Source organism: Heterodontus francisci, chromosome 30, assembly GCF_036365525.1.
Source record: "Heterodontus francisci isolate sHetFra1 chromosome 30, sHetFra1.hap1, whole genome shotgun sequence".
Taxonomy (NCBI): Eukaryota; Metazoa; Chordata; class Chondrichthyes; order Heterodontiformes; family Heterodontidae; genus Heterodontus; species Heterodontus francisci.
In genome coordinates, this window is record NC_090400.1 from 1,491,373 (window position 1) to 1,517,054 (window position 25,682).

The following is a 25,682-nucleotide window of genomic DNA, read 5'->3' on the forward strand; positions in this document are numbered from 1 at the left end:
AGGCGCTGTGCATAACCTGACTATCAGGCACTGTGCATAACCCTGACTATCAGGCGCTGTGCATAACCTGACTATCAGGTGCTGTGCATAACCCCGACTATCAGGCGCTGTGCATAACCTGACTATCAGGTGCTGTGCATAGCCCTGACTATCAGGTGCTGTGCATAACCCTGACTATCAGGTGCTGTGCATAACCCTGACTATCAGGTGCTGTGCATAACCTGACTATCAGGCGCTGTGCATAACCCTGACTATCAGGTGCTGTGCATAACCCCGACTATCAGGCGCTGTGCATAACCCCGACTATCAGGCGCTGTGCATAACCCCGACTATCAGGCGCTGTGCATAACCCTGACTATCAGGCGCTGTGCATAACCCCGACTATCAGGTGCTGTGCATAACCCCGACTATCAGGCGCTGTGCATAACCCCGACTATCAGGCGCTGTGCATAACCCCGACTATCAGGCGCTGTGCATAACCCTGACTATCAGGCGCTGTGCATAACTTGGATTATCAGGCGCTGTGCATAACCCTGACTATCAGGCGCTGTGCATAACCTGACTATCAGGCGCTGTGCATAACCTGACTATCAGGCGCTGTGCATAACCTGACTATCAGGTGCTGTGCATAACCCCGACTATCAGGCGCTGTGCATAACGCTGACTATCAGGTGCTGTGCATAACCCTGACTATCAGGTGCTGTGCATAACCTGACTATCAGGCGCTGTGCATAACCCTGACTATCAGGCGCTGTGCATAACCCTGACTATCAGGTGCTGTGCATAACCCTGACTATAAGGTGCTGTGCATAACCCTGACTATCAGGTGCTGTGCATAACCCTGACTATCAGGCGCTGTGCATAACCCTGACTATCAGGTGCTGTGCATAATCTGACTATCAGGCGCTGTGCATAACCCTGACTATCAGGCGCTGTGCATAACCCCGACTATCAGGCGCTGTGCATAACCCCGACTATCAGGCGCTGTGCATAACCCTGACTATCAGGCGCTGTGCATAACCCTGACTATCAGGCGCTGTGCATAACCCTGACTATCAGGCGCTGTGCATAACCCTGACTATCAGGCGCTGTGCATAACCCTGACTATCAGGCGCTGTGCATAACCCTGACTATCAGGCGCTGTGCATAACCCCGACTATCAGGCGCTGTGCATAACCCTGACTATCAGGCGCTGTGCATAACCCTGACTATCAGGCGCTGTGCATAACCCTGACTATCAGGCGCTGTGCATAACCCTGACTATCAGGCGCTGTGCATAACCCTGACTATCAGGTGCTGTGCATAACCCTGACTATCAGGTGCTGTGCATAACCCCGACTATCAGGTGCTGTGTATAACCCTGACTATCAGGTGCTGTGCATAACCCTGACTATCAGGTGCTGTGCATAACCTGACTATCAGGTGCTGTGCATAACCTGACTATCAGGTGCTGTGCATAACCCTGACTATCAGGTGCTGTGTATAACCCTGACTATCAGGTGCTGTGCATAACCCCGACTATCAGGTGCTGTGCATAAGCCTGACTATCAGGTGCTGTGCATAACCCTGACTATCAGGTGCCGTGCATAACCCCGACTATCAGGTGCTGTGTATAACCCTGACTATCAGGTGCCGTGCATAACCCCGACTATCAGGTGCTGTGCATAACCTGACTATCAGGTGCTGTGCATAACCTGACTATCAGGTGCTGTGCATAACCCTGACTATCAGGTGCTGTGTATAACCCTGACTATCAGGTGCTGTGCATAACCCCGACTATCAGGTGCTGTGCATAAGCCTGACTATCAGGTGCTGTGCATAACCCTGACTATCAGGTGCCGTGCATAACCCCGACTATCAGGTGCTGTGTATAACCCTGACTATCAGGTGCCGTGCATTACCCCGACTATCAGGTGCTGTGCATAACCTGACTATCAGGTGCTGTGCATAACCTGACTATCAGGTGCCGTGCATAACCCCGACTATCAGGTGCTGTGCATAACCTGACTATCAGGTGCCGTGCATAACCCCGACTATCAGGTGCTGTGTATAACCCTGACTATCAGGTGCCGTGCATAACCCCGACTATCAGGTGCTGTGCATAACCTGACTATCAGGTGCCGTGCATAACCCCGACTATCAGGTGCTGTGTATAACCCCGACTATCAGGTGCTGTGCATAACCTGACTATCAGGTGCCGTGCATAACCCCGACTATCAGGTGCTGTGTATAACCCTGACTATCAGGCGCTGTGCATAACCCTGACTATCAGGTGCTGTGCATAACCCTGACGATCAGGTGCTGTGCATAACCTGACTATCAGGTGCTGTGCATAACCTGACTATCAGGTGCTGTGCATAACCCCGACTATCAGGCGCTGTGCATAACCCTGACTATCAGGTGCTGTGCATAACCTGACTATCAGGTGCTGTGCATAACCCCGACTATCAGGCGCTGTGCATAACCCTGACTATCAGGCGCTGTGCATAACCCGGACTATCAGGTGCTGTGCATAACCCTGACTATCAGGTGCTGTGTATAACCCTGACTATCAGGTGCTGTGCATAACCCCGACTATCAGGTGCTGTGCATAACCTGACTATCAGGTGCTGTGCATAACCTGACTATCAGGTGCTGTGCATAACCCCGACTATCAGGTGCTGTGCATAACCCCGACTATCAGGTGCTGTGCATAACCTGACTATCAGGTGCTGTGCATAACCCCGACTATCAGGTGCTGTGCATAACCCTGACTATCAGGTGCTGTGCATAACCCCGACTATCAGGTGCTGTGCATAGCCTGACTATCAGGTGCTGTGCATAACCTGACTATCAGGTGCTGTGCATAACCCGGACTATCAGGTGCTGTGCATAACCTGACTATCAGGTGCTGTGCATAACCCGGACTATCAGGTGCTGTGCATAACCTGACTATCAGGTGCTGTGCATAACCTGACTATCAGGCGCTGTGCATAACCCGGACTATCAGGTGCTGTGCATAACCCGGACTATCAGGCGCTGTGCATAACCCGGACTATCAGGCGCTGTGCATAACCTGACTATCAGGTGCTGTGCATAACCCGGACTATCAGGCGCTGTGCATAACCTGACTATCAGGTGCTGTGCATAACCTGACTATCAGGTGCTGTGCATAACCCCGATTATCAGGTGCTGTGCATAACCCGGACTATCAGGCGCTGTGCATAACCTGACTATCAGGCGCTGTGCATAACCTGACTATCAGGCGCTGTGCATAACCCGGACTATCAGGTGCTGTGCATAACCCGGACTATCAGGCGCTGTGCATAACCTGACTATCAGGTGCTGTGCATAACCCGGACTATCAGGCGCTGTGCATAACCTGACTATCAGGTGCTGTGCATAACCCGGACTATCAGGCGCTGTGCATAACCTGACTATCAGGTGCTGTGCATAACCCGGACTATCAGGCGCTGTGCATAACCTGACTATCAGGCGCTGTGCATAACCCCGACTATCAGGTGCTGTTAATAACCCCGACTATCAGGCGCTGTGCATAACCCGGACTATCAGGTGCTGTGCATAACCTGACTATCAGGTGCTGTGCATAACCTGACTATCAGGCGCTGTGCATAACCTGACTATCAGGCGCTGTGCATAACCTGACTATCAGGCGCTGTGCATAACCTGACTATCAGGCGCTGTGCATAACCTGACTATCAGGCGCTGTGCATAACCCGGACTATCAGGTGCTGTGCATAACCTGACTATCAGGCGCTGTGCATAACCTGACTATCAGGCGCTGTGCATAACCTGACTATCAGGCACTGTGCATAACCCCGACTATCAGGCGCTGTGCATAACCCCGACTATCAGGCGCTGTGCATAACCCTGACTATCAGGCGCTGTGCATAACCCTGACTATCAGGCGCTGTGCATAACCCTGACTATCAGGCGCTGTGCATAACCCCGACTATCAGGTGCTGTGCATAACCCTGACTATCAGGTGCTGTGCATAACCCTGACTATCAGGTGCCGTGCATAACCCCGACTATCAGGTGCTGTGTATAACCCTGACTATCAGGTGCCGTGCATAACCCCGACTATCAGGTGCTGTGCATAACCCTGACTATCAGGTGCCGTGCATAACCCCGACTATCAGGTGCCGTGCATAACCCCGACTATCAGGTGCTGTGCATAACCCTGACTATCAGGTGCCGTGCATAACCCCGACTATCAGGTGCCGTGCATAACCCCGACTATCAGGTGCTGTGCATAACCTGACTATCAGGTGCTGTGCATAACCCTGACTATCAGGCGCTGTGCATAACCCCGACTATCAGGTGCTGTGCATAACCCTGACTATCAGGTGCTGTGTATAACCCTGACTATCAGGTGCCGTGCATAACCCCGACTATCAGGTGCTGTGCATAACCCTGACTATCAGGTGCTGTGCATAACCCTGACTATCAGGTGCCGTGCATAACCCCGACTATCAGGTGCTGTGCATAACCTGACTATCAGGTGCTGTGCATAACCCTGACTATCAGGCGCTGTGCATAACCCCGACTATCGGGTGCTGTGCATAACCCTGACTATCAGGTGCTGTGCATAACCCTGACTATCAGGTGCCGTGCATAACCCCGACTATCAGGTGCCGTGCATAACCCCGACTATCAGGTGCTGTGCATAACCTGACTATCAGGTGCTGTGCATAACCTGACTATCAGGTGCCGTGCATAACCCCGACTATCAGGTGCTGTGTATAACCCTGACTATCAGGTGCTGTGCATAACCTGACTATCAGGTGCCGTGCATAACCCCGACTATCAGGTGCTGTGTATAACCCTGACTATCAGGTGCCGTGCATAACCCCGACTATCAGGTGCTGTGCATAACCTGACTATCAGGTGCTGTTAATAACCCCGACTATCAGGTGCTGTGCATAACCCCGACTATCAGGTGCTGTGTATAACCCCGACTATCAGGTGCTGTGCATAACCTGACTATCAGGTGCCGTGCATAACCCCGACTATCAGGTGCTGTGTATAACCCTGACTATCAGGCGCTGTGCATAACCCTGACTATCAGGTGCTGTGCATAACCCTGACTATCAGGTGCTGTGCATAACCTGACTATCAGGTGCTGTGCATAACCTGACTATCAGGTGCTGTGCATAACCTGACTATCAGGTGCTGTGCATAACCTGACTATCAGGCGCTGTGCATAACCCTGACTATCAGGTGCTGTGCATAACCCCGACTATCAGGTGCTGTGTATAACCCTGACTATCAGGCGCTGTGCATAACCCTGACTATCAGGTGCTGTGCATAACCCCGACTATCAGGCGCTGTGCATAACCCTGACTATCAGGTGCTGTGCATAACCTGACTATCAGGTGCTGTGCATAACCCTGACTATCAGGCGCTGTGCATAACCCGGACTATCAGGTGCTGTGCATAACCCGGACTATCAGGTGCTGTGCATAACCCTGACTATCAGGTGCTGTGCATAACCCCGACTATCAGGCGCTGTGCATAACCCTGACTATCAGGCGCTGTGCATAACCCGGACTATCAGGTGCTGTGCATAACCCTGACTATCAGGTGCTGTGCATAACCCCGACTACCAGGTGCTGTGCATAACCTGACTATCAGGTGCTGTGCATAACCTGACTATCAGGTGCTGTGCATAACCCCGACTATCAGGTGCTGTGCATAACCCCGACTATCAGGTGCTGTGCATAACCTGACTATCAGGTGCTGTGCATAACCCCGACTATCAGGTGCTGTGCATAACCCTGACTATCAGGTGCTGTGCATAACCCCGACTATCAGGTGCTGTGCATAGCCTGACTATCAGGTGCTGTGCATAACCTGACTATCAGGTGCTGTGCATAACCCGGACTATCAGGTGCTGTGCATAACCTGACTATCAGGCGCTGTGCATAACCCGGACTATCAGGTGCTGTGCATAACCTGACTATCAGGTGCTGTGCATAACCTGACTATCAGGCGCTGTGCATAACCCGGACTATCAGGTGCTGTGCATAACCCGGACTATCAGGCGCTGTGCATAACCTGACTATCAGGTGCTGTGCATAACCCGGACTATCAGGCGCTGTGCATAACCTGACTATCAGGCGCTGTGCATAACCCGGACTATCAGGTGCTGTGCATAACCTGACTATCAGGTGCTGTGCATAACCCCGATTATCAGGTGCTGTGCATAACCCGGACTATCAGGCGCTGTGCATAACCTGACTATCAGGCGCTGTGCATAACCTGACTATCAGGCGCTGTGCATAACCTGACTATCAGGCGCTGTGCATAACCCGGACTATCAGGCGCTGTGCATAACCTGACTATCAGGTGCTGTGCATAACCCGGACTATCAGGCGCTGTGCATAACCTGACTATCAGGCGCTGTGCATAACCTGACTATCAGGTGCTGTGCATAACCCGGACTATCAGGCGCTGTGCATAACCCGGACTATCAGGTGCTGTGCATAACCTGACTATCAGGCGCTGTGCATAACCTGACTATCAGGTGCTGTGCATAACCTGACTATCAGGCGCTGTGCATAACCTGACTATCAGGTGCTGTGCATAACCCGGACTATCAGGCGCTGTGCATAACCCTGACTATCAGGCGCTGTGCATAACCCGGACTATCAGGTGCTGTGCATAACCCTGACTATCAGGTGCTGTGCATAACCTGACTATCAGGCGCTGTGCATAACCCTGACTATCAGGCGCTGTGCATAACCCTGACTATCAGGTGCTGTGCATAACCCTGACTATCAGGCGCTGTGCATAACCCTGACTATCAGGTGCTGTGCATAACCCGGACTATCAGGTGCTGTGCATAACCTGACTATCAGGCGCTGTGTATAACCCTGACTATCAGGTGCTGTGCATAACCCTGACTATCAGGTGCTGTGCATAACCTGACTATCAGGCGCTGTGCATAACCCTGACTATCAGGCGCTGTGCATAACCCTGACTATCAGGTGCTGTGCATAACCCTGACTATCAGGTGCTGTGCATAACCCTGACTATCAGGCGCTGTGCATAACCCTGACTATCAGGCGCTGTGCATAACCCTGACTATCAGGTGCTGTGCATAACCCTGACTATCAGGTGCTGTGCATAACCTGACTATCAGGCGCTGTGCATAACCCTGACTATCAGGCGCTGTGCATAACCCTGACTATCAGGTGCTGTGCATAACCCTGACTATCAGGCGCTGTGCATAACCCTGACTATCAGGTGCTGTGCATAACCCGGACTATCAGGTGCTGTGCATAACCCTGACTATCAGGCGCTGTGCATAACCCGGACTATCAGGCGCTGTGCATAACCCGGACTATCAGGTGCTGTGCATAACCCGGACTATCAGGCACTGTGCATAACCCGGACTATCAGGCGCTGTGCATAACCCTGACTATCAGGCGCTGTGCATAACCCTGACTATCAGGCCCTGTTTCTCACCCTCACTATTGAGCGCGGCTTCTAACCCTGACTATCGGACGCTGTTTCTAACCCTGACTGTCGGGCACCATGACTAACCCTGACCAGCAAGCGCTGTGTATAATTCTGACAATCAGGCGCTCTTTCTAACCCGGACTATCGGGCGTCGTTTCTGAACCTGACTATCAGGCACTGATTCTCACCCTATCAAGCGCAGTGTATAATCCTGACTCTCAAAGAACAAAGAACAGAACAGCACAGGAACAGGCCATTCGGCCCTCCAAGCCTGCGCCGATCTTGATGCCTGTCTAAACTAAAACTTTCTGCACTTCCGGGGTCCGTATCCCTCTATTCCCATCCTATTCATATATTTGTCAAGGTGCCTCTTAAACGTCTGTATCGTATCTGCTTCCACCATCTCCCCCGGCAGCAAGTTCCAGGCACTCACCACCCTCTGTGTGAAAAACTTGCCTCGCACATCCCCTCTAAACTTTGCCCCTCGCACCTTAAACCTATGTCCCCGAGTAACTGACTCGTCCACCCTGGGAAAAAGCTTCTGACTATCCACTCTGTCCATGCCACTCATAACTTTGTAAACATCTATCATGTTGCCCCTCCACCTCCGTCGTTCCAGTGAAAACAATCCGAGTTTTTCCAATCTCTCCTCATAGCTAATGCCCTCCAGACCAGGCAACATTCTGGTAAATCTCTTCTGTACCCTCTCCAAAGCCTCCACGTCCTTCTGGTAGTGTGGCGACCAGAATTGTATGCAATATTCTAAGTGTGGCCTAACTAAGGTTCTGTACAGCTGCAGCATGACTTGCCAATTTTTATACTCTATGCCCCGACCGATGTAGGCAAGCATGTCGTATGCCTTCTTGACTACCTTATCCACCTGCGTTGCCACTTTCAGTGACCTGTGGGCCTGTACGCCCAGATCTCTCTGCCTCTCAATACTCCTAAGGGTTCTGCCATTTACTGTATACTTCCCACCTGTATTAGACCTTCCAAAATGCATTACCTCACATTTGTCCGGATTAAACTCCATCTGCCATTTCTCTGCCCAAGTCTCCAACCGATCTATATCCTGCTGTAACCTCTGACAATCCTCATCACTATCCGCAACTCCACCAACCTTTGTGTCGTCCGCAATCTTACTAATCAGACCAACTACATTTTCCTCCAAATCATTTATATACTACAAACAGCAAAGGTCCCAGCACTGATCCCTGTGGAACACCACTAGTCACATCCCTCCATTCAGAAAAGCACCCTTCCACTGCTACCCTCTGTCTTCTATGACCGAGCCAGTTCTGTATCCATCTTGCCAGCTCACCTCTGATCCTGTGTGACTTCACCTTTTGTACCAGTCTGCCATGAGGGACCTTGTCAAAGGCTTTATTGAAGTCTATGTAGACACCATCCACTGCCCTACCTTCATCAATCATCTTCGTCACTTCCTCAAAAAACTCAATCAAATTAGTGAGACACGACCTCCCCTTCACAAAACCATGCTGCCTCTCGCTAATAAGTCCATTTGTTTCCAAATAGGAGTAAATCTTGTCCCGAAGAATCGTCTCCAATAATTTCCCAACCACTGACGTAAGGCTCACCGGCCTGTAATTTCCTGGATTATCCTTGCTACCCTTCTTAAACAAAGGAACAACATTGGCTATTCTCCAGTCCTCTGGGACCTCACCTGTAGCCAATGAGGATACAAAGATTTCTGTCAAGGTCCCAGCAATTTCCTCCCTTGCCTCCGTCAGTATTCTGGGGTAGGTCCCATCAGGCCCTGGGGACTTATCTTCCTTAATGTTTTTCAAGACGCCCAACACCTCCTCCTTTTTGATATCAACATGACCCAGACTATCTACACTCCCTTCCCTAGACTCATCATCCACCAAGTCCTTCTCTTTGGTGAATACTGATGCAAAGTACTCATTTCCTACCTCGCCCATTTCCTCTGGCTCCACACATAGATTCCCTCCTCTGTCCTTGAGTGGGCCAACCCTTTCCCTGGCTACACTCTTGCTCTTTCTATACGTATAAAAAACCTTGGGATTCTCCTTAATCCTGTTTGCCAATGACTTTTCATGACCCTTTTCAGCCCTCTTGACTCCTTGCTTAAGTTCCTTCCTACTTTCTTTATATTTCTTAAGGGCTTTGTCTGTTCCCAGCCTTCTAGCCCTTACGAATGCTTCCTTTTTCTTTTTGACTAGGCTCACAATATCCCTCATTATCCAAGGTTCCCGAAACTTGCCAAACTTATCCTTCATCTTCACAGGAACATGCCAGTCCTGGATTCTAATCAACTGACATTAGAAAGACTCCCACATGTCAGATGTTGATTTACCCTCAAACAGCCGCCCCCAATCTAAATTCTTCAGTTCCTGCCGAATATTGTTATAATTAGCCTTCGCATGTCGAACCCTATCAGGCACCGTGTATAACCCTGACTATCGGGCGCCATGTACAGCCCTGACTATCGGGCACTGTGTATAACTCAGACTATCGGGCGCCATGTGTAACCCTGACTATCGGGCGCCATGTACAGCCCTGACTATCGGGCACTGTGTATAACCCTGACTATCGGTGCTGTTTCTAGCCCTGACTATCGGACGTCGTGTGTTACCCGATCGGGCGCTGTGCATAATCTTGTCAGGCGCTGTGTGCAACTCTGACTAACAGGCACAATGAATAACCCTGACTATCGGGCGCCATGTGTAACCCTGACTATCGAGTGCCGTGCATAACCACAGATAGGTGTAGGAATTATAGGGTTGTAACAGTAGGTGATTTTAACTTCCCTAATATTGACTGGGACTGCCTTAGTTCTCAGGGATCAGATGGAAAAGAATTTGTTGTGTGTGTCCAGGATAGTTTTCTGAAGCAGTATGTGGATGGCCCTACTGGAGAAGGGGCTAACTCGACCTCCTCTTTGGAAATGAGGATGGGCAGGTGGTTGATGTGTCAGTGGGGGAGCACTTTGGGACCAGTGACCATAACTCTATTAGCTTCAAGATAGTTATGGAAAAGGATAGGACTGGTCCTCAGGTTGAAGTCCTAAATTGGGGGAAGGCTAATTTCGATGGCATCAGACAGGAACTCTCAAACGTTGAATGGGAGAGGCTGTTTACAGGTAAAGGGACGTCTGGCAAGTGGGAGGCTTTTAAAAGTGAGATAGGAAGAGTTCAGGGCCGGCATGTTCCTGTTAGATGGAAGGGCAAGGCTGGCAAGTTTAGGCAACCTTGGTTGACGAGGGATATTGAGGGTCTGGTCAGGACAGAGAAGGAGGCATATGACAGGTATAGGCAGCTGGGATCGAGCGAGTCCCTCGAGGAGTATAGGGGATGTATGACTGCACTTACGAAGGAAATTAGGAGGGGTGAAAAGGTGAGATATCCCTGGCAGATAAGATAAAGGAGAATCCGAAAAGATTCTATAAGTATATTAAGAGTAAAAGGGTAGCTAGGGAGAGAGTAGGTCCCCTTAAGGATCAGTGTGGTAATCTACATGTGGAGCCACAGGAATTGGGCGACGTCTTAAATGAATATTTCTCGTCTGTATTTACCGTGGAGGTGGTCATGGAAGCTAAGTGAGTTCAAGGGAGAGAACAATGATATCCTGGAGCATATCAACATTACAAAGGAGGAGGTGTTGGAGGTTTTGAAGCACATTAAGGTGGATAAATTCCCAGGGCCTGACCAGGTGTATCCTCGGATGCTACGGGAAGCAAGGGAGGAGATTGCTGGGGCCCTGGCAGTGATTATTGTATCATCGTTAGCCACGGGTGAGGTCCCGGAAGACTGGAGGATAGCTAATGTTGTGCCTTTATTTAAGAAGGGCAGCAGGGATAAGCCAGGGAATTACAGGCCGGTGAGCCTTACATCAGTGGTGGGAAAGTTATTGGAAGGGATTCTGAGAGACAGGATTTATATGCATCAGGAAAGGCAAGGTCTGATTAGGGATAGTCAGCATGGCTTTGTGCGTGGGAAATCATGTCTCACGAATTTGATTGAGTTTTTCGAGGAGGTGACCAAGAGGATTGACAAGGGCAGGGCAATGACATTGTCTACATCGACTTTAGCAAGGCCTTTGACAAGGTCCTGCATGGTAGGCTGGTCCAGAAGGTTCGAACACATGGGATCCAGGGTGAGCTAGCAAATTGGATACAAATTTGGCTTGGTGATAGGAGGCAGAGGGTGGTAGTGGAAGGTTGTTTTTTCGATTGGAGGCCGGTGACCAGTGGTGTGCCGCAGGGATCGGTGCTGGGCCCTCTGTTGTTTGCCATTTATATGAATGACTTGGATGTGAATGTAGGGGGCATGATTAGTAAGTTTGCAGATGACACCAAAATTGCTGTTATAGTGGACAGTGAAGAAGGTTGTCTAAGGTTACAACAGGATATAGATCAACTGGGAAAGTGGGCAAGGGAGTGGCAAATGAAATTTAACACAGACAAGTGTGAAGTGATGCATTTTGGGAAGTTAAACCAGGGCGGGTCATATACAGTGAATGGCAAGGCCCTGGGGAGTGTTCTTGAGCAGAGAGACCTTGGGGTGCAAGTATATAGTTCCCTGAAAGTGGCAACACAGGTAGACACGGTGGTGAAGAAGGCATATGGCATGCTTGCCTTCATCGGCCGAGGCATTGAGTACAAGAGTTGGGACGTCATGTTACAGTTGTACATAACGTTGGTTCGGCCGCATTTGGAGTACTGTGTGCAGTTCTGGTCGCCGCACTACAGGAAAGATGTGATTAAGCTGGAGAGGGTGCAGAAAAGATTCACAAGGATGTTGGAGGGCTTGAGTTATAAAGAGAGATTGGATAGGCTGGGTCTGTCTTCCCTGGCGGGAAGGAGGCTGAGAGGGGACAACCAGAGTTATATAAAATTATGAGAGGCATAGATAGGGTAGATAGCCAGAGTCTATTTCCCATGATAGGGGTGACTAAAACTAGAGAGCATAGATTTAAGGTGAGAGGGAGGAGGTTTAAAGGGAATCAAAGGGGTAAATTTTCACACAAAGAATAGTGGGTATCTGGAATGAGCTGCCAGAGGAGGTGGTGGAGGCAGGAGCAGTAGCGACATTTAAGAGGCCTTTAGACAGGTACTTGAATGAGCAAGGCAGAGAGGGATATGGAATTAATGCAGGCAGGTGGGATTAGTATAGACAGGCATTATGGTCGGCATGGACGCGGTGGGCCGAAGGGCCTGTTTTTGTGCTGTACAACTCTATGACTATCTGGTACTGGTTCCAGCCCTGACTATCAATCAGGGTTTTACACAGCGCCTGATAATCAGGGTTTGAAACAGTGCTTTATATTCAGCATTTACACAGCTCCAATCCAATATTAGCTGTTATATGCCACCACCAGACATGTTTCTACCCAAATATATTTGAAAGCACTTCAATAACGTACGGCAGCATAAACTCTTGACCAAGAGCAGAACATGTAGAGTCTGGAGACAAGTACCAACAAAGTTCCTGATAGTCAGGGATCCACTGAATGAAATGAATGAACTATCAGGCTCTGTGTACAACGGGTAGCCAATCCAACACCAACCAAGACTAATTCCTAGCCCTCCTTCCACTGCATCACCCTTATTTTCATTTTATTAATTCAAAGAAGTCAGTAATGTTCGTCAAGCATGACCTTCCCTTTTAGATTCCATGCTTATGGCACTTCGATATGTTTATATTTTCTGGATGATTCTATATCACATCCTTGAGTACGGGTGCCATTATCTTTCCTCCCACTGATGTTAAGCAAACATTCCCTGGACTTACTCTCTCTCCCTTTTTAAATACCAGAATCACAACAGTTGCCCTCCAGTACTCTGCCACTGTTCACTTTTCTAACATTGGGTGGAGTGAGAACTGCACAATCCTTGTCGAGATGAATTAGAATTAGAATTAGAATTAGAACATTACAGCGCAGTACAGGCCCTTCGGCCCTCGATGTTGCGCCGACCTGTGAAACCATCTGACCTACACTATTCCATTTTCATCCATATGTCTATCCAATGACCACTTAAATGCCCTTAAAGTTGGCGAGTCTACTACTGATGCAGGCAGGGCGTTCCACGCCCCTACTACTCTCTGAGTAAATAAAACTACCTCTGACATCTGTCCTATATCTATCACCCCTCAACTTAAAGCTATGTCCCCTCGTGTTTGCCATCACCATCCGAGGAAAAAGACTCTCACTATCCACCCTATCTAACCCTCTGATTATCTTATATGTCTCTATTAAGTCACCTCTCCTCCTCCTTCTCTCCAACAAAAACAACCTCAAGTCCCTCAGCCTTTCCTCGTAAGACCTTCCCTCCATACCAGGCAACATCCTAGTAAATCTCCTCTGCACCCTTCCCATAGCTTCCACATCCTTCCTATAATGCGGTGACCAGAACTGCACGCAATACTCCAGGTGCGGTCTCACCAGAGTTTTGTACAGCTGCAGCATGACCTCGTGGCTCCGAAACTCGATCCCCCTACTAATAAAAGCTAACACACCATATGCCTTCTTAACAGCCCTATTAACCTGGGTAGCAACCTTCAGGGATTTATGTACCTGGACACCAAGATCTCTCTGTTCATCTACACTACCAAGAATCTTCCCATTAGCCCAGTACTCTGCATTCCTGTTACTCCTTCCAAAGTGAATCACCTCACACTTTTCCGCATTAAACTCCATTTGCCATCTCTCAGCCCAGCTCTGCAGCCTATCTATGTCCCTCTGTACCCTACAACATCCTTCGGCACTATCCACAACTCCACCGACCTTAGTGTCATCCGCAAATTTACTAACCCACCCTTCTACACCCCCTTCCAGGTCATTTATAAAAATGACAAACAGCAGTGGCCCCAAAACAGATCCTTGCGGTACACCACTAGTAACTAAACTCCAGGATGAACATTTGCCATCAACCACCACCCTCTGTCTCCTTTCAGCTAGCCAATTTCTGATCCAAAGCTCTAAATCACCTTCAACCCCATACTTCCGTATTTTCTGCAATAGCCTACCGTGGGGAACCTTATCAAACGCCTTACTGAAATCCATATACACCACATCCACTGCTTTACCCTCATCCACCTGTTTGGTCACCTTCTCGAAAAACTCAATAAGGTTTGTTAGGCACGACCTACCCATCACAAAACTGTGCTGACTATCACTAATGAACTTATTCTTTTCAAGATGATTATAAATCCTGTCTCTTATAACCTTTTCCAACATTTTACCCACAACCGAAGTAAGGCTCACAGGTCTATAATTACCAGGGCTGTCTCTACTCCCCTTCTTGAACAAGGGGACAACATTTGCTATCCTCCAGTCTTCCGGCACTATTCCTGTCGACAATGACGACATAAAGATCAAGGAGAAAGGCTCTGCAATCTCCCCCCCTAGCTTCCCAGAGAATCCGAGGATAAATCCCATCTGGCCCAGGGGACCTATCTATTTTCACACTTTCCAAAATTGATAACACCTCCTCCTTGTGAACCTCAATCCCATCTAGCCTAGTAGCCTGAATCTCAGTATTCTCCTCGACAACATTTTCTTTCTCTACTGTAAATACTGACGCAAAATATTCATTTAACACTTCCCCTACCTCCTCTGATTCCACACACAACTTCCCACTACTATCCTTGATTGGCCCTCATCTAAATCTAGTCATTCTTTTATTCCTGATCTACCTATAGAAAGCCTTAGGGTTTTCCCTGATCCTATCCGCCAATGACTTCTCGTGTCCTCTCCTTGCTCTTCTTAGCTCTCCCTTTAGATCCTTCCTGGCTAGCTTGTAACTCTCAAGCGCCCTAACTGAGCCTTCACGGCTCGTCCTAACATAAGCCTTCTTCTTCCTCTTGACAAGCGCTTCAAATTCTTTAGTAAACCACGGCTCCCTCGCTCGACAACTTCCTCCCTGCCTCACAGGTACATACTCATCAAGGACACGCAGTAGCTGCTCCTTGAATAAGCTCCACATTTCGATTGTTCCCATCCCCTGCAGTTTCCTTCCCCATCCTACGCATCCTAAATCTTGCCTAATCGCATCATAATTTCCTTTCCCCCAGCTATAATTTGTGCCCTGCGGTATATACCTGTCCCTGCCCATCGCTGAGGTAAACCTAACCGAATTGTGATCACTATCACCAAAGAGCTCACCTACATCTAAGTCTAACACCTGGCCAGGTTCATTTCCCAGTACCAAATCCAATGTGGCATCGCCCCTGGTTGGCCTGTCTACATACTGTGTCAGAAAACCCTCCTGTACACACTGGACAAAAACTGACCCATCTAAAGTACTCGAACTATAGTATTTCCAGTCGATATTTGGAAAGTTAAAGTCCCCCATAACAACTACCCTGTTACTCTCGCCCCTGTCGAGAATCATCTTCGCTATCCTTTCCTCTACATCTCTGGAACTATTTGGAGGTCTATAAAAGACTCCCAACAGGGAGCACCCTGAGGACTCCCTCCATCGTGCATGGTTCTGTCTTCGTGCTCAATGGGATACATTCAGAACAGATCACGCAGCTCAAATACAAAAGCAAAATATTGTGGATGCTGGAAATATGAAATAAAAACAGATAGCACTGGAAATACTCAGCAGTACAGAACGTTCTGCAGGGGAGGGGGAACAGCTAGAAGTCATGATCCATGTGAGAACCAATCACGGGAAGAAAAAGGTTGAGGTCCTACAGTCAGTGTTTCAGGAACTCTGGAGGAAGTTATGTGCTATGCGCTAGTGAGTGTAGGAATAGCAGGATAAAACAGGTTAACACGTGGCTAGACAGCTGGTGCATGAGAGAGGACTTCAGATATGTGGGGCAGTGGGATTAGTTCTGGGGCAGGAGGGACCTGTCCAAGATGGTTGGCTTGCTACTCAACAGAGCTAGGACCAATGCCCTCCTTGGAGAGTTAACTACTGCTATTAGGAAGGGTCTAAACTAATTTAGCAGAAGGATGGGCACCAGGATAAAACATCAGAGAGGTGAAACAAGGTGCACAGAGGGATGGGAGAGGCAAATGGCACTGGTGTAAAAGAGTGTTCAGAAATAGGAGGAATCAGACAGGGGGGTAAATACAAATCAGTCGAAGATGGATTTGGAGTACAGGTATGCAAACACAGGAAGCGTAGTAAATAAGATTGGGGAGCGGCAAGGACAAGTCATCACATTGGACTGGTACAGTGATAACAATAGACACCTGGCTCAGTGAAGGGGAGGATTGGGGACTTGATATTCCTGCCAATAGTATTCAGGAAAGATAGATGTAGCAGTATTGATCAAAGAAACTATTACAGCACTGGAAAGGGATGATGTAGTTAACAGCCAGAGTCTATTTTGTTAGAATTAAGTAACAACACAGGAGCTGTTACCTGACTGGGTGAATACTATTGACCACCAAATAATGGGAAGGAAATTGAGGAACAAACTTGCAAGCAAATTGCTGAAAGATGCAAGAACTACGAACTACAACTACAGCTGGTGCTGTTGTTGTCTGTGTTACCGACCTCTACCTTGCAGAGGCTCAGCGCCAACTCTCAGACACTTCCTACTTCCCCCTGGACCATGACCCCAACACCGAACATCAAGCCACTGTCCACAGGACTGTCACTGACCTCAACTCCTCTGGAGATCTTCCCTCGACAGCTTCCAACCTCATAGTCCCACTACCTCCTTCCCAAAATCCACAAACAGGACTGTCCCGGCAGACCCATTGTGTCAGCCTGCTCCTGCCCCACTGAACTTATTTTTTCCTATCTTGACTCTATCTTTTCTCCCCTGGTCCAGTCTCTTCCCACCTACATCCGTGACTCTTCTGATGCCCTATGTCATTTTGACAATTTCCAGTTTCCTGGCCCTAACTGCCTCCTCTTCACTATGGACGTCCAATCGCTCTACACCTCCATCTCCCATCAGGATGGTCTGAGGGCTCTCCACTTCTTCATTGAACAGAGGCCCAACCAGTCCCCATCCACCACCACCCTCCTCCGCCTGGCTGAACTTGTTCTCACATTGAACAACTTCTCCTTCAACTCCACTCACTTCATTCGAGTAAAAGGTGTCGCTATGGGTACCCGCATGGGTCCTAGTTATGCCTGTCTTTTTGTGGGATATGTCGAACATTCTTTGTTCCAGTCCTACTCAGGCCCCCTCCCCCAACTCTTTTTCCGGTACATTGATGACTGTATCGGTGCTGTTTCCTGCTCCCGCCCCGAACTGGAAAACTTTATTAACTTTGTTTCTAATTTACACCCTTCTCTCACCTTTACATGGTCCATCTCTGACACTTCCCTTCCCTTCCTCGACTTCTCTGTCTCCATCTCTGGGGATAGGTTGTCTACCAATATCCATTATAAGCCCACTGACTCCCACAGCTACCTCAACTACACTTCTTCACACCCTGCCTCCTGTAAGGACTCCATTCCATTCTCCCAGTTTCTCCATCTCCGACCCATCTGCTCTGATGATACTACCTTCCATGACGGTGCTTCTGATATGACCTCCTTTTTCCTCAACCGAGGATTTCCCCCCACTGTGGTTGACAGGGCCCTCAACCGTGTCCGGCTCATTTCCCACACCTCTACCCTCACCCCTTCCCCTCCCTCCCAGAACCATGACAGGGTTCCCCTTGACCTCACTTTCCACCCCATCAGCCTCCAGATCCAAAGGATCAACATCCGCCACTTCCGCCACATCCAGTGTGATGCCTCTACCAAACGCATCTTCCCCTCCCTTCCCCTGTCAACATTCCGAAGGGATCGTTCCCTCTGCTACACCCTCATCCCCGTCCCATGGCACCTTCCCCTGCAATCGCAGGAGGTGTAATACCTGTCCATTTCCCTCCTCTCTCCTTACTATCCCAGGCCCCAAACACTCCTTTCAGGTGAAGCAGCGATTTACTTGTACATCTTTCAATTTAGTATCCTGTATTCGCTGCTCACAATGTTGTCTCCACTATATTGGGGAGACCAAACGCAGATTGGGTGACCGCTTTGCGGAACATCTCCGCTCAGTCCGAAAGCATGACCCCGAGCTTCCAGTTGCTGGCCATTTCAACACTCCCCCCTGCTCTCATGCTCACATCTCCGTCCTGGGATTGCTGCAGCGTTCCAGTGAACATCAACGCAAGCTCGAGGAACAGCATCTCATTTATCGATTAGGCACACTACAGCCTGCCGGACTGAACATTGAGTTCAATCATTTCAGAGCATGACGGGTCCCCCATTTTATGCTTAGTTATTTTTTCTTTTTCTCGTTTTTCCTTTTTTATTTGGTTATTTTATTTTAGGTTTTTCAGTTTGTTTAGTTTGTTTCCACTGTGCTTGGTTTTTTTTAATGTGTTTTTTTATGTTAGTGCTTGGAGTCCTCTGTGCTTTCCAGTCATTCACACCCTCTCTGTACTAACACTTTGTCTTTCAGCACACCATTAACATACCGTTTACCTTTGTTCCATGATCTTCTGGTCAGTTATTCTCTGTGACCTTGTCCTATCGACACCTTTGTTATCTCTTGCCCCACCCCGCTTTACATGCTTAAAACCTTTTACATTTCTAATATTTGCCAGTTCTGAAGGGTCACTGATCTGAAACGTTAACTCTGCATCTCTCTCTACAGATGCTGCCAGACCTGCTGAGTATTTCCAGCATTTCTTGTTTTTATTTCAGATTTCCAGCATCTGCAGTGTTTTGCTTTTATATACAAACTTATGATAATGGGGGACTTCTATTCTCCTAACATAGACTGGGATAGTAATAATGTAAAGGGCAAAGAGGGGTAGGTCATTTTGAAATATGTACAAGAGAACTTTCTAGATCACCGAGGAAGGAAGCAGGGCTGGATCTAGTTCTGGGGAATGAACTGGGGCAAGCGTGGCATGTTTCAGTGGGGAGGATTTGGGGAACATCATCAAGTTTAGGACAGTTATGGAAGAGGACAAGGAACAATCAAGTTTAAGAAGATTTAACTGGAGGACGACAAACTTCACTGAATCACAAAAAAATCAGCATGTAGCTACAGCAAGTAATGAGGAAAGCAAGTGGAATGTTGGCATTTATTACAAGGAGGATGGAGTATAAAAGTCGGGACGTCTTGCTCCGACTGTACAAGGCATTGGTGAGACTGCACCTAGAGTACTGTGTCCAGTTTTAGTCTCCTTACTCAAGGAGGGATGTACTTGCATTGGAAACAGTTCAGAGAAGGTTCACTCGGCTGATTCCTGAGATGAAGGTATTGTCTTTTGAGGAAAGGTTGAGCAGATTGGGCCTATCCTCGTTGGTGTTTAGAAGAATGAAAGGTGATCTCATTGAAACATATACGATTCTGATGGATGCTGACAGGATGTTTCCCCTCATGCGGGAATCTGCAACTAGGGAGCACAGCTTCAAAATTTAGGATGGAGATGAGGAGGAATTTCTTCTCTGAGGATCATTAATCTTTGGCATTCTCTTCCCCAGAGAGCAGTGGAAGCTGGGTCATTGAATATATTCAAGGCTGAGTTACAGATTTTTGATGATTATAAAGATTAAAATGAAATAGAAAATGGAGGCTAATGACAAACGTACTGTTCATAATACAGTAGAGAATCAAGCTGAATATTTAAGGTACAGAAGAGACCTTAAAATGGAATAAGAGGGGCCAAGAGTCATGTGAAATAGATGAGCAGCTAACAAGGAAACCCAGAAGTCTTAGTTATAAAGGTCAGGTTGGAAAAGCTGGGTTTGTTCTCCTTAGAACAAAAGAGATTGACGGGAGATTTAATAGAACGGTACAAGATTATGACAGGCTTAGATAGGCTGGAAAAGGAAAAACTGTTTCCATAAGCAATTGCTACATGGTCTAGGGGACACAGATTGAAGGCATTGGGCAAAAGGTGCAGGGGAATATGAGGAAGCACATTTTTGCGCAGCAGGTGGTAATGATCTGGAACACACTGTCTACAGGGTAGTGGAAGCAGAGACGATCAATGACTTCAAGAGGAAGTTGGATGACCACCTGGGAGAAATAGACTTGCAGGGCTAGGGAATCAAACCAGGAAGTGCATAGCTCCATTGAAAGCCGGCATGGGCACGATGGGCCGAATGGCCTCCTTCTGTGCCATCTCTATGATATATGAGATCTGCCAGCATCTGAGGAGCAAGAAACAGAGTTAACATTTCAAGTCGACTGTGGACCCTCAGTAGCATGAGAATTATATTCCATCAATAATCTGTAACCTCATGACCCAGCATATCATTCATTCTGCCATTACCATCAAGCCAGGGATGAGCCCTGGTTCAAGGAGGAGTTCAGGAGAGTATGCCAGCAGCAGCACCAGGTATACCTAAAAATGCGGTGCCAATCTAGTGAAGCTACAACACAAGCATGCCAAACAGCGGAAGCAGCATGCGATAGAGCAAAACAATACCCCAACCAACAATTCAGATCGTAGCTCTGCAGTCCTACCACATCCAGTCGTGAATGGTGATGGACAATTAAACAACTAATCAGAGGAGGTGGCTCTGCAAATATCCCCATCCGCAATGATAGAGGAGCCCAGCACATCAGTGCAAAAGAAAAGGCTGAAGCATTTGCAACCATCTTCAGCCAGAAATGCTGAATTGCCTCCTTCTGAAGTCCCCAGATGCCAGTCTTCAGCCAATTCATGATATCAAGAAACAACTGAACGCACTGGATACTGCAAAGGCTATGGGCCCAGACAACATCCCGGCGGTAGTACTGAAGACTTGTGCACCAGAACTTGCCGCGCCCCTAGCCAAGCTGTTTCAATACAGCTACAACACTGGCATCTACCTAGCAATGCGGAAAATTGCCCAGGTATGTCCTGTCCACAAAAAGCAGGACAAATAAAATTTGGCCAGTTACCGTCCCATCAGTCTACTCGCGATCATCAGCATAGTGATGGAAGAAATCATTGACAGCACTATTGCCCGAAGCTCAGTTTGAGTTCTGTCAGGGCCACTCCGCTGCAGACCTCATTACAGCCTTGGTCCAAACATTTGACTGAGTGTGACATCGAGGAGCCCCACTAAAATTTGAAGTCAATAGAAATCAGAGGGAAAACTCTCCACTGGTTGGAGTCATACCTAGCACAAAGGAAGATGGTTATGCTTGTTGGAGGCCAATCATCTCAGCTCCAGAACATTGCTGCAGGAGTTCCTCAGGGTATTGTCCTAAGCCCAACCATCTTTAGCTGCTTCATCAATGACCTTCTCTCCATCATAGGGTCAGAAGTGGGAATGTTTGCTGCCTGCAGTGTTCAGTATCATTCGCTGCTCCAGATAATAAAGCAGTTCATGCCTGAATGCAGTAAGACCCCAAAAAGGATTTAAACACGAGAAGGGAAGCAGAAAGCAATAAAGATGAACAAGGAAAAGACATTTTTAAAACCTGCTACATCTCTAACTTTTTCCAGTTCTGATGAAAGGTCATCAACCTGAAACGTTAACTCTGTTTCTCTCTCCATAGATGGTGCCTTGTCTGTGGAGTATTCCCATATTTCCTGTTTATATTTCAGATTTACAGTGTCCATTGTATTTTGCTCATTTGTTTAGAACATTTGAGTCTCGTGCTATCTGCAAACTTTGAAACAATGTCCTGTACACCCAGATCCAGCTCATCAATACACAGAGTAGTGGTCTCAACACCCACCCCAGGGAACACCATGGTATACTTCTCCACACCCAGCCCCGTTTGACACCACTACAATTTGCTTTCTGTCCCTTAGCCAATTTGTTATCCACACAACCAGTGTCCCTTTAATTCCATGGGCTTCAATATTGCTAACAATCTTAGAATTCTTGAATAAATGTAGAAATCAACATGATGGTTGTACAGGAAACTTCACCTTGCCATGGGATCCATGCTCACCGATACTGAATACCATTGGTGGGGAATCGGGCCAGGGGTTACCACACATAGAGTGGATTCACTCTGAGTCACAGTCAGGGAACCTCACTTAGCAGCATAATCCTGGGAATGTGTTTCTTGTATCACTGAATCAGGGGTCAGAGGATACACAGCCACAGGGAGACTGAACAAATTAAACGCAGCAAGAAGATTGGATGGGTCTTTACAGTCAAACCTGTTGAGTTTAATCTTTCAGTGACAAGAAGGTTAGTTTTGGTATAATTCATTTCCCACTTCAAGCACTTTACTCAGTTAAGAAATTATTTAATATCAGTTCAATAGGATGTGTGGCTTTCTCCACTTTTATTTGATTATCCAATGTTTGGGAAATATTTTACTGTCATGTTATTATCCAGCTCAAACAAAGCCTCAAAGTATTACCGGCCAAGAATATCCTTTGGGTCATATTTGGCGTAAAACTCCTGTGCTGCTTCCCAGTCTGGCATCTCATCCTCACGAGTCATGGTGTTCTGCTTGTGGAAGTAGTTATGCTATTGATCAGCAGCTGCAATATCCTTATCGTGACATCAATTACCTATCAGGACAGAAAACAGACACATTATAGGATATTAACAGTGTAGGTGACAGTATACAATTAGCATGTTAACAACTTACAAGAGAACAGCACATAAAATCTCCTCACCAGACATTGCAGTGTGTGCACCTGACCTGGAATGGGCTGTATATATACAAGGAGTTCAAAGGTTGTGCGGGGACTCTCATCTTGTTTATTAGACGGGTCCTAGCTAATGCATCATTAGTGAAAAGGAGGCTGATCTCTGATTGGAAGTCCGCTCTGGATCTACGATCTCTCACTTCAAGTCCTATCTGACCTCACCCTGTTAACCTCTACCTCACAGTGGAGGGACAGATGTTGGAGGGTAAAACATAGTCCATTGTGGCATGGAAAATGTTCCCAACAAGTATTTGGTACTTTCAATGGATATGGCACAGTGTGGAGTGCTGCAAAGGGCAAAAGCAGAGAAACACCCAGTACTAGCCATACACTGCAGCTGCCAAGCTACTGAGACACCTTGGATGCTCCTTGCCTCTGGCAACATGCAAAAGCAGCTGTGTGAATGGGGGCAGCAGCATGCACCCTTCCTCCACTATAATCAACGAATGCCTAATGAATCGACACCTTCTCCTGCAACAACACGAGAGACACACAACACTCACAAGTGCTTATGCTCACACAATGACTAACAGTGACGATGTAAAGAAGAGGTTCTATGGGGAATGATCTGGACCATCTCCTACAATCAATCCCTAAAGACGACAAAATTATCCTTATGGGCGATTTCAATGCCAGAGTTGGATATGACCATATCAGAAGGGCAGGCATCCTCGGTCAACATGGAGTTGGAAAGGAAAACATAAATGGAACCCTCCTACTTTCGTTGTGTGCCAAGCATGACCATGCCATAACCAATATTATGTTCTGCCTGAAACAAAAATACAAGACAATTTGGCACCACCCATGATCTAAGCACTGGCTTTGCCTTGACTATGTGCTTGTCAGATAAAAGGAAAAGGCTGATGTTAACATAACTCATGCCATGCAAGGAGCTGACTGCTGGACAGATCACCACCAGCTAAAACATCTTAAATCAGCTTGCGAGGCACGGCCAAAGCTGGATGTCAAACTCCTCAAGAACCCCACTACTGCCATAGACCTTGCTGCACAACCTGACACGCTCTGATTTGATCTTCCTCCCCCAAGTGACATAGAAGATGAATGGAAACAGATCCGTGATCAGATGTCCTGGGATGCTGCGAGCGTTAAGCACCAAGGCTGCTTTGATGAGAATGATGTATGCAGCAACTATTGAGGAATAAGTCTTCTCTCAATCGTAGGAAACATCCTCACAAGGGTCCTATTAAATCATCGACTGGACAGCCTCGTAGATGATGTTCTCCCGGAATCACAGTGTGGTTTTAGGGCTAACCGTGGGACGGTAATATGGTGTTTGCAGCAAGACAACTACAAGTACAGAGAGCAACATCAGGCTAGATACATGCTGTTCATGGACCTAATTAAAGCTTTTGACAAAATGAGTCGACCTGGTCGATGGCACTTGCTCTTCAAACTAAGATGTCCAATTAGGTTTGTCAAAATCCTGCACCTACTGCATGATGGTGTGGTTGGACGGGTTTGTGCCTATGCTGAGATAGCCAATGACTTTGAGGTAACCAGCAATGTAAAGAAAGGATGCATCATGGCTTCCCAATTTGTCACTCTCTTTGTTGCAATGCTTAAGAAAGCCACCAGCAACATGCCTGCAGGCATCAACATCAGGTTCTGTCCAGGGAAGCTGTTCAATCTCTCCAGACTGCGTGCCTTCACCAAAGTCACAGAGGCAGTAATCAGAGAGCTTCTGGATGCAGGTGACTGTGCCCTAGCTGCCCACAACAAGGAAGACATCCAGACTATGGCGAACAAATTCTTGAGTGCTGCCAAAATCAGTGTTTCCAAGACCCAGGTTATGTTTCAGCTAGTGCCAGGCACATGTTATGAAGCACCAGACATAACAGTTAATAGCACCAGCCTCAAGGCTGTAGAAAAATTCTCATACCTTGATAGTGTGCTCTCTTGGGATGCTGGTTTTGATGAAGATATCCATTCACACATCCAGAAGGTAAGTTCTACCTACGACCATGATCGTGTCTGGAAGCAGCATGGCATTAAACTGAAGACTAAAATTGAACTCTACCAGGCCAGTGCCCTTACCACCCTGCTGTATGGCACAGAATCCTGGGCCTGCAATAGATGCCACATCAAAGCTCTGGAACACTTCCACCAAAGGCACCTGAGATCCATCATGAGAATTTAATGGCAGGACAAAATCACAAACAGCCACCCGCCAGAAAATTAAACTCCGATGGGCAGGCCATGTCTCCCACATGGATGATTACAGAATCCCCAAGCAGATCAGCTATGGGCAACTGTCTCAGGGCAAAAGACATCAAGGGGTCAGTACAAACGATATCGGACATCCTAAAAAAAGAGCCTCACAAACTTCTGCATTGAAGGCCACCTCTCTTTGGAAAACACTGCAGCCGACCAGCCCACGTGGAGGTAAGCACTGAAATCTGCTTCAGCATGTTTTGAGGACAATCTACGCCTAATTTGCAACATCCAACGTGCCCAGAGGAAGGCCAGAGGTGACACAGCTGCAGAAGTTCCCCTAAGCATCAAGAACGACAATATGAACTGCCACTTCTGTGGACGATCGTGCCAATCCCACATCAGACTCTTCAATCATGAGAGGATCCATAGAAGCCGATGAAATGGTTTGCAGTTTGGACATATGCAAAC

General features: G+C 47.8%; 1 protein-coding gene across 1 annotated transcript in view; it reads right to left on the bottom strand.

Moving 5' to 3' along the window:
• Positions 1-25,682, bottom strand: part of LOC137346456 (phosphorylase b kinase gamma catalytic chain, skeletal muscle/heart isoform-like) — a 587,631-nt gene that overhangs the window by 541,640 nt on the left and 20,309 nt on the right. Inside the window, exon 2 of the mRNA XM_068009904.1 lies at positions 22,745-22,898. Coding sequence (XP_067866005.1) covers positions 22,745-22,827 — 83 coding nt within the window. The 5' untranslated portion in view covers positions 22,828-22,898. The remainder of the gene's footprint in view (positions 1-22,744; positions 22,899-25,682) is intronic.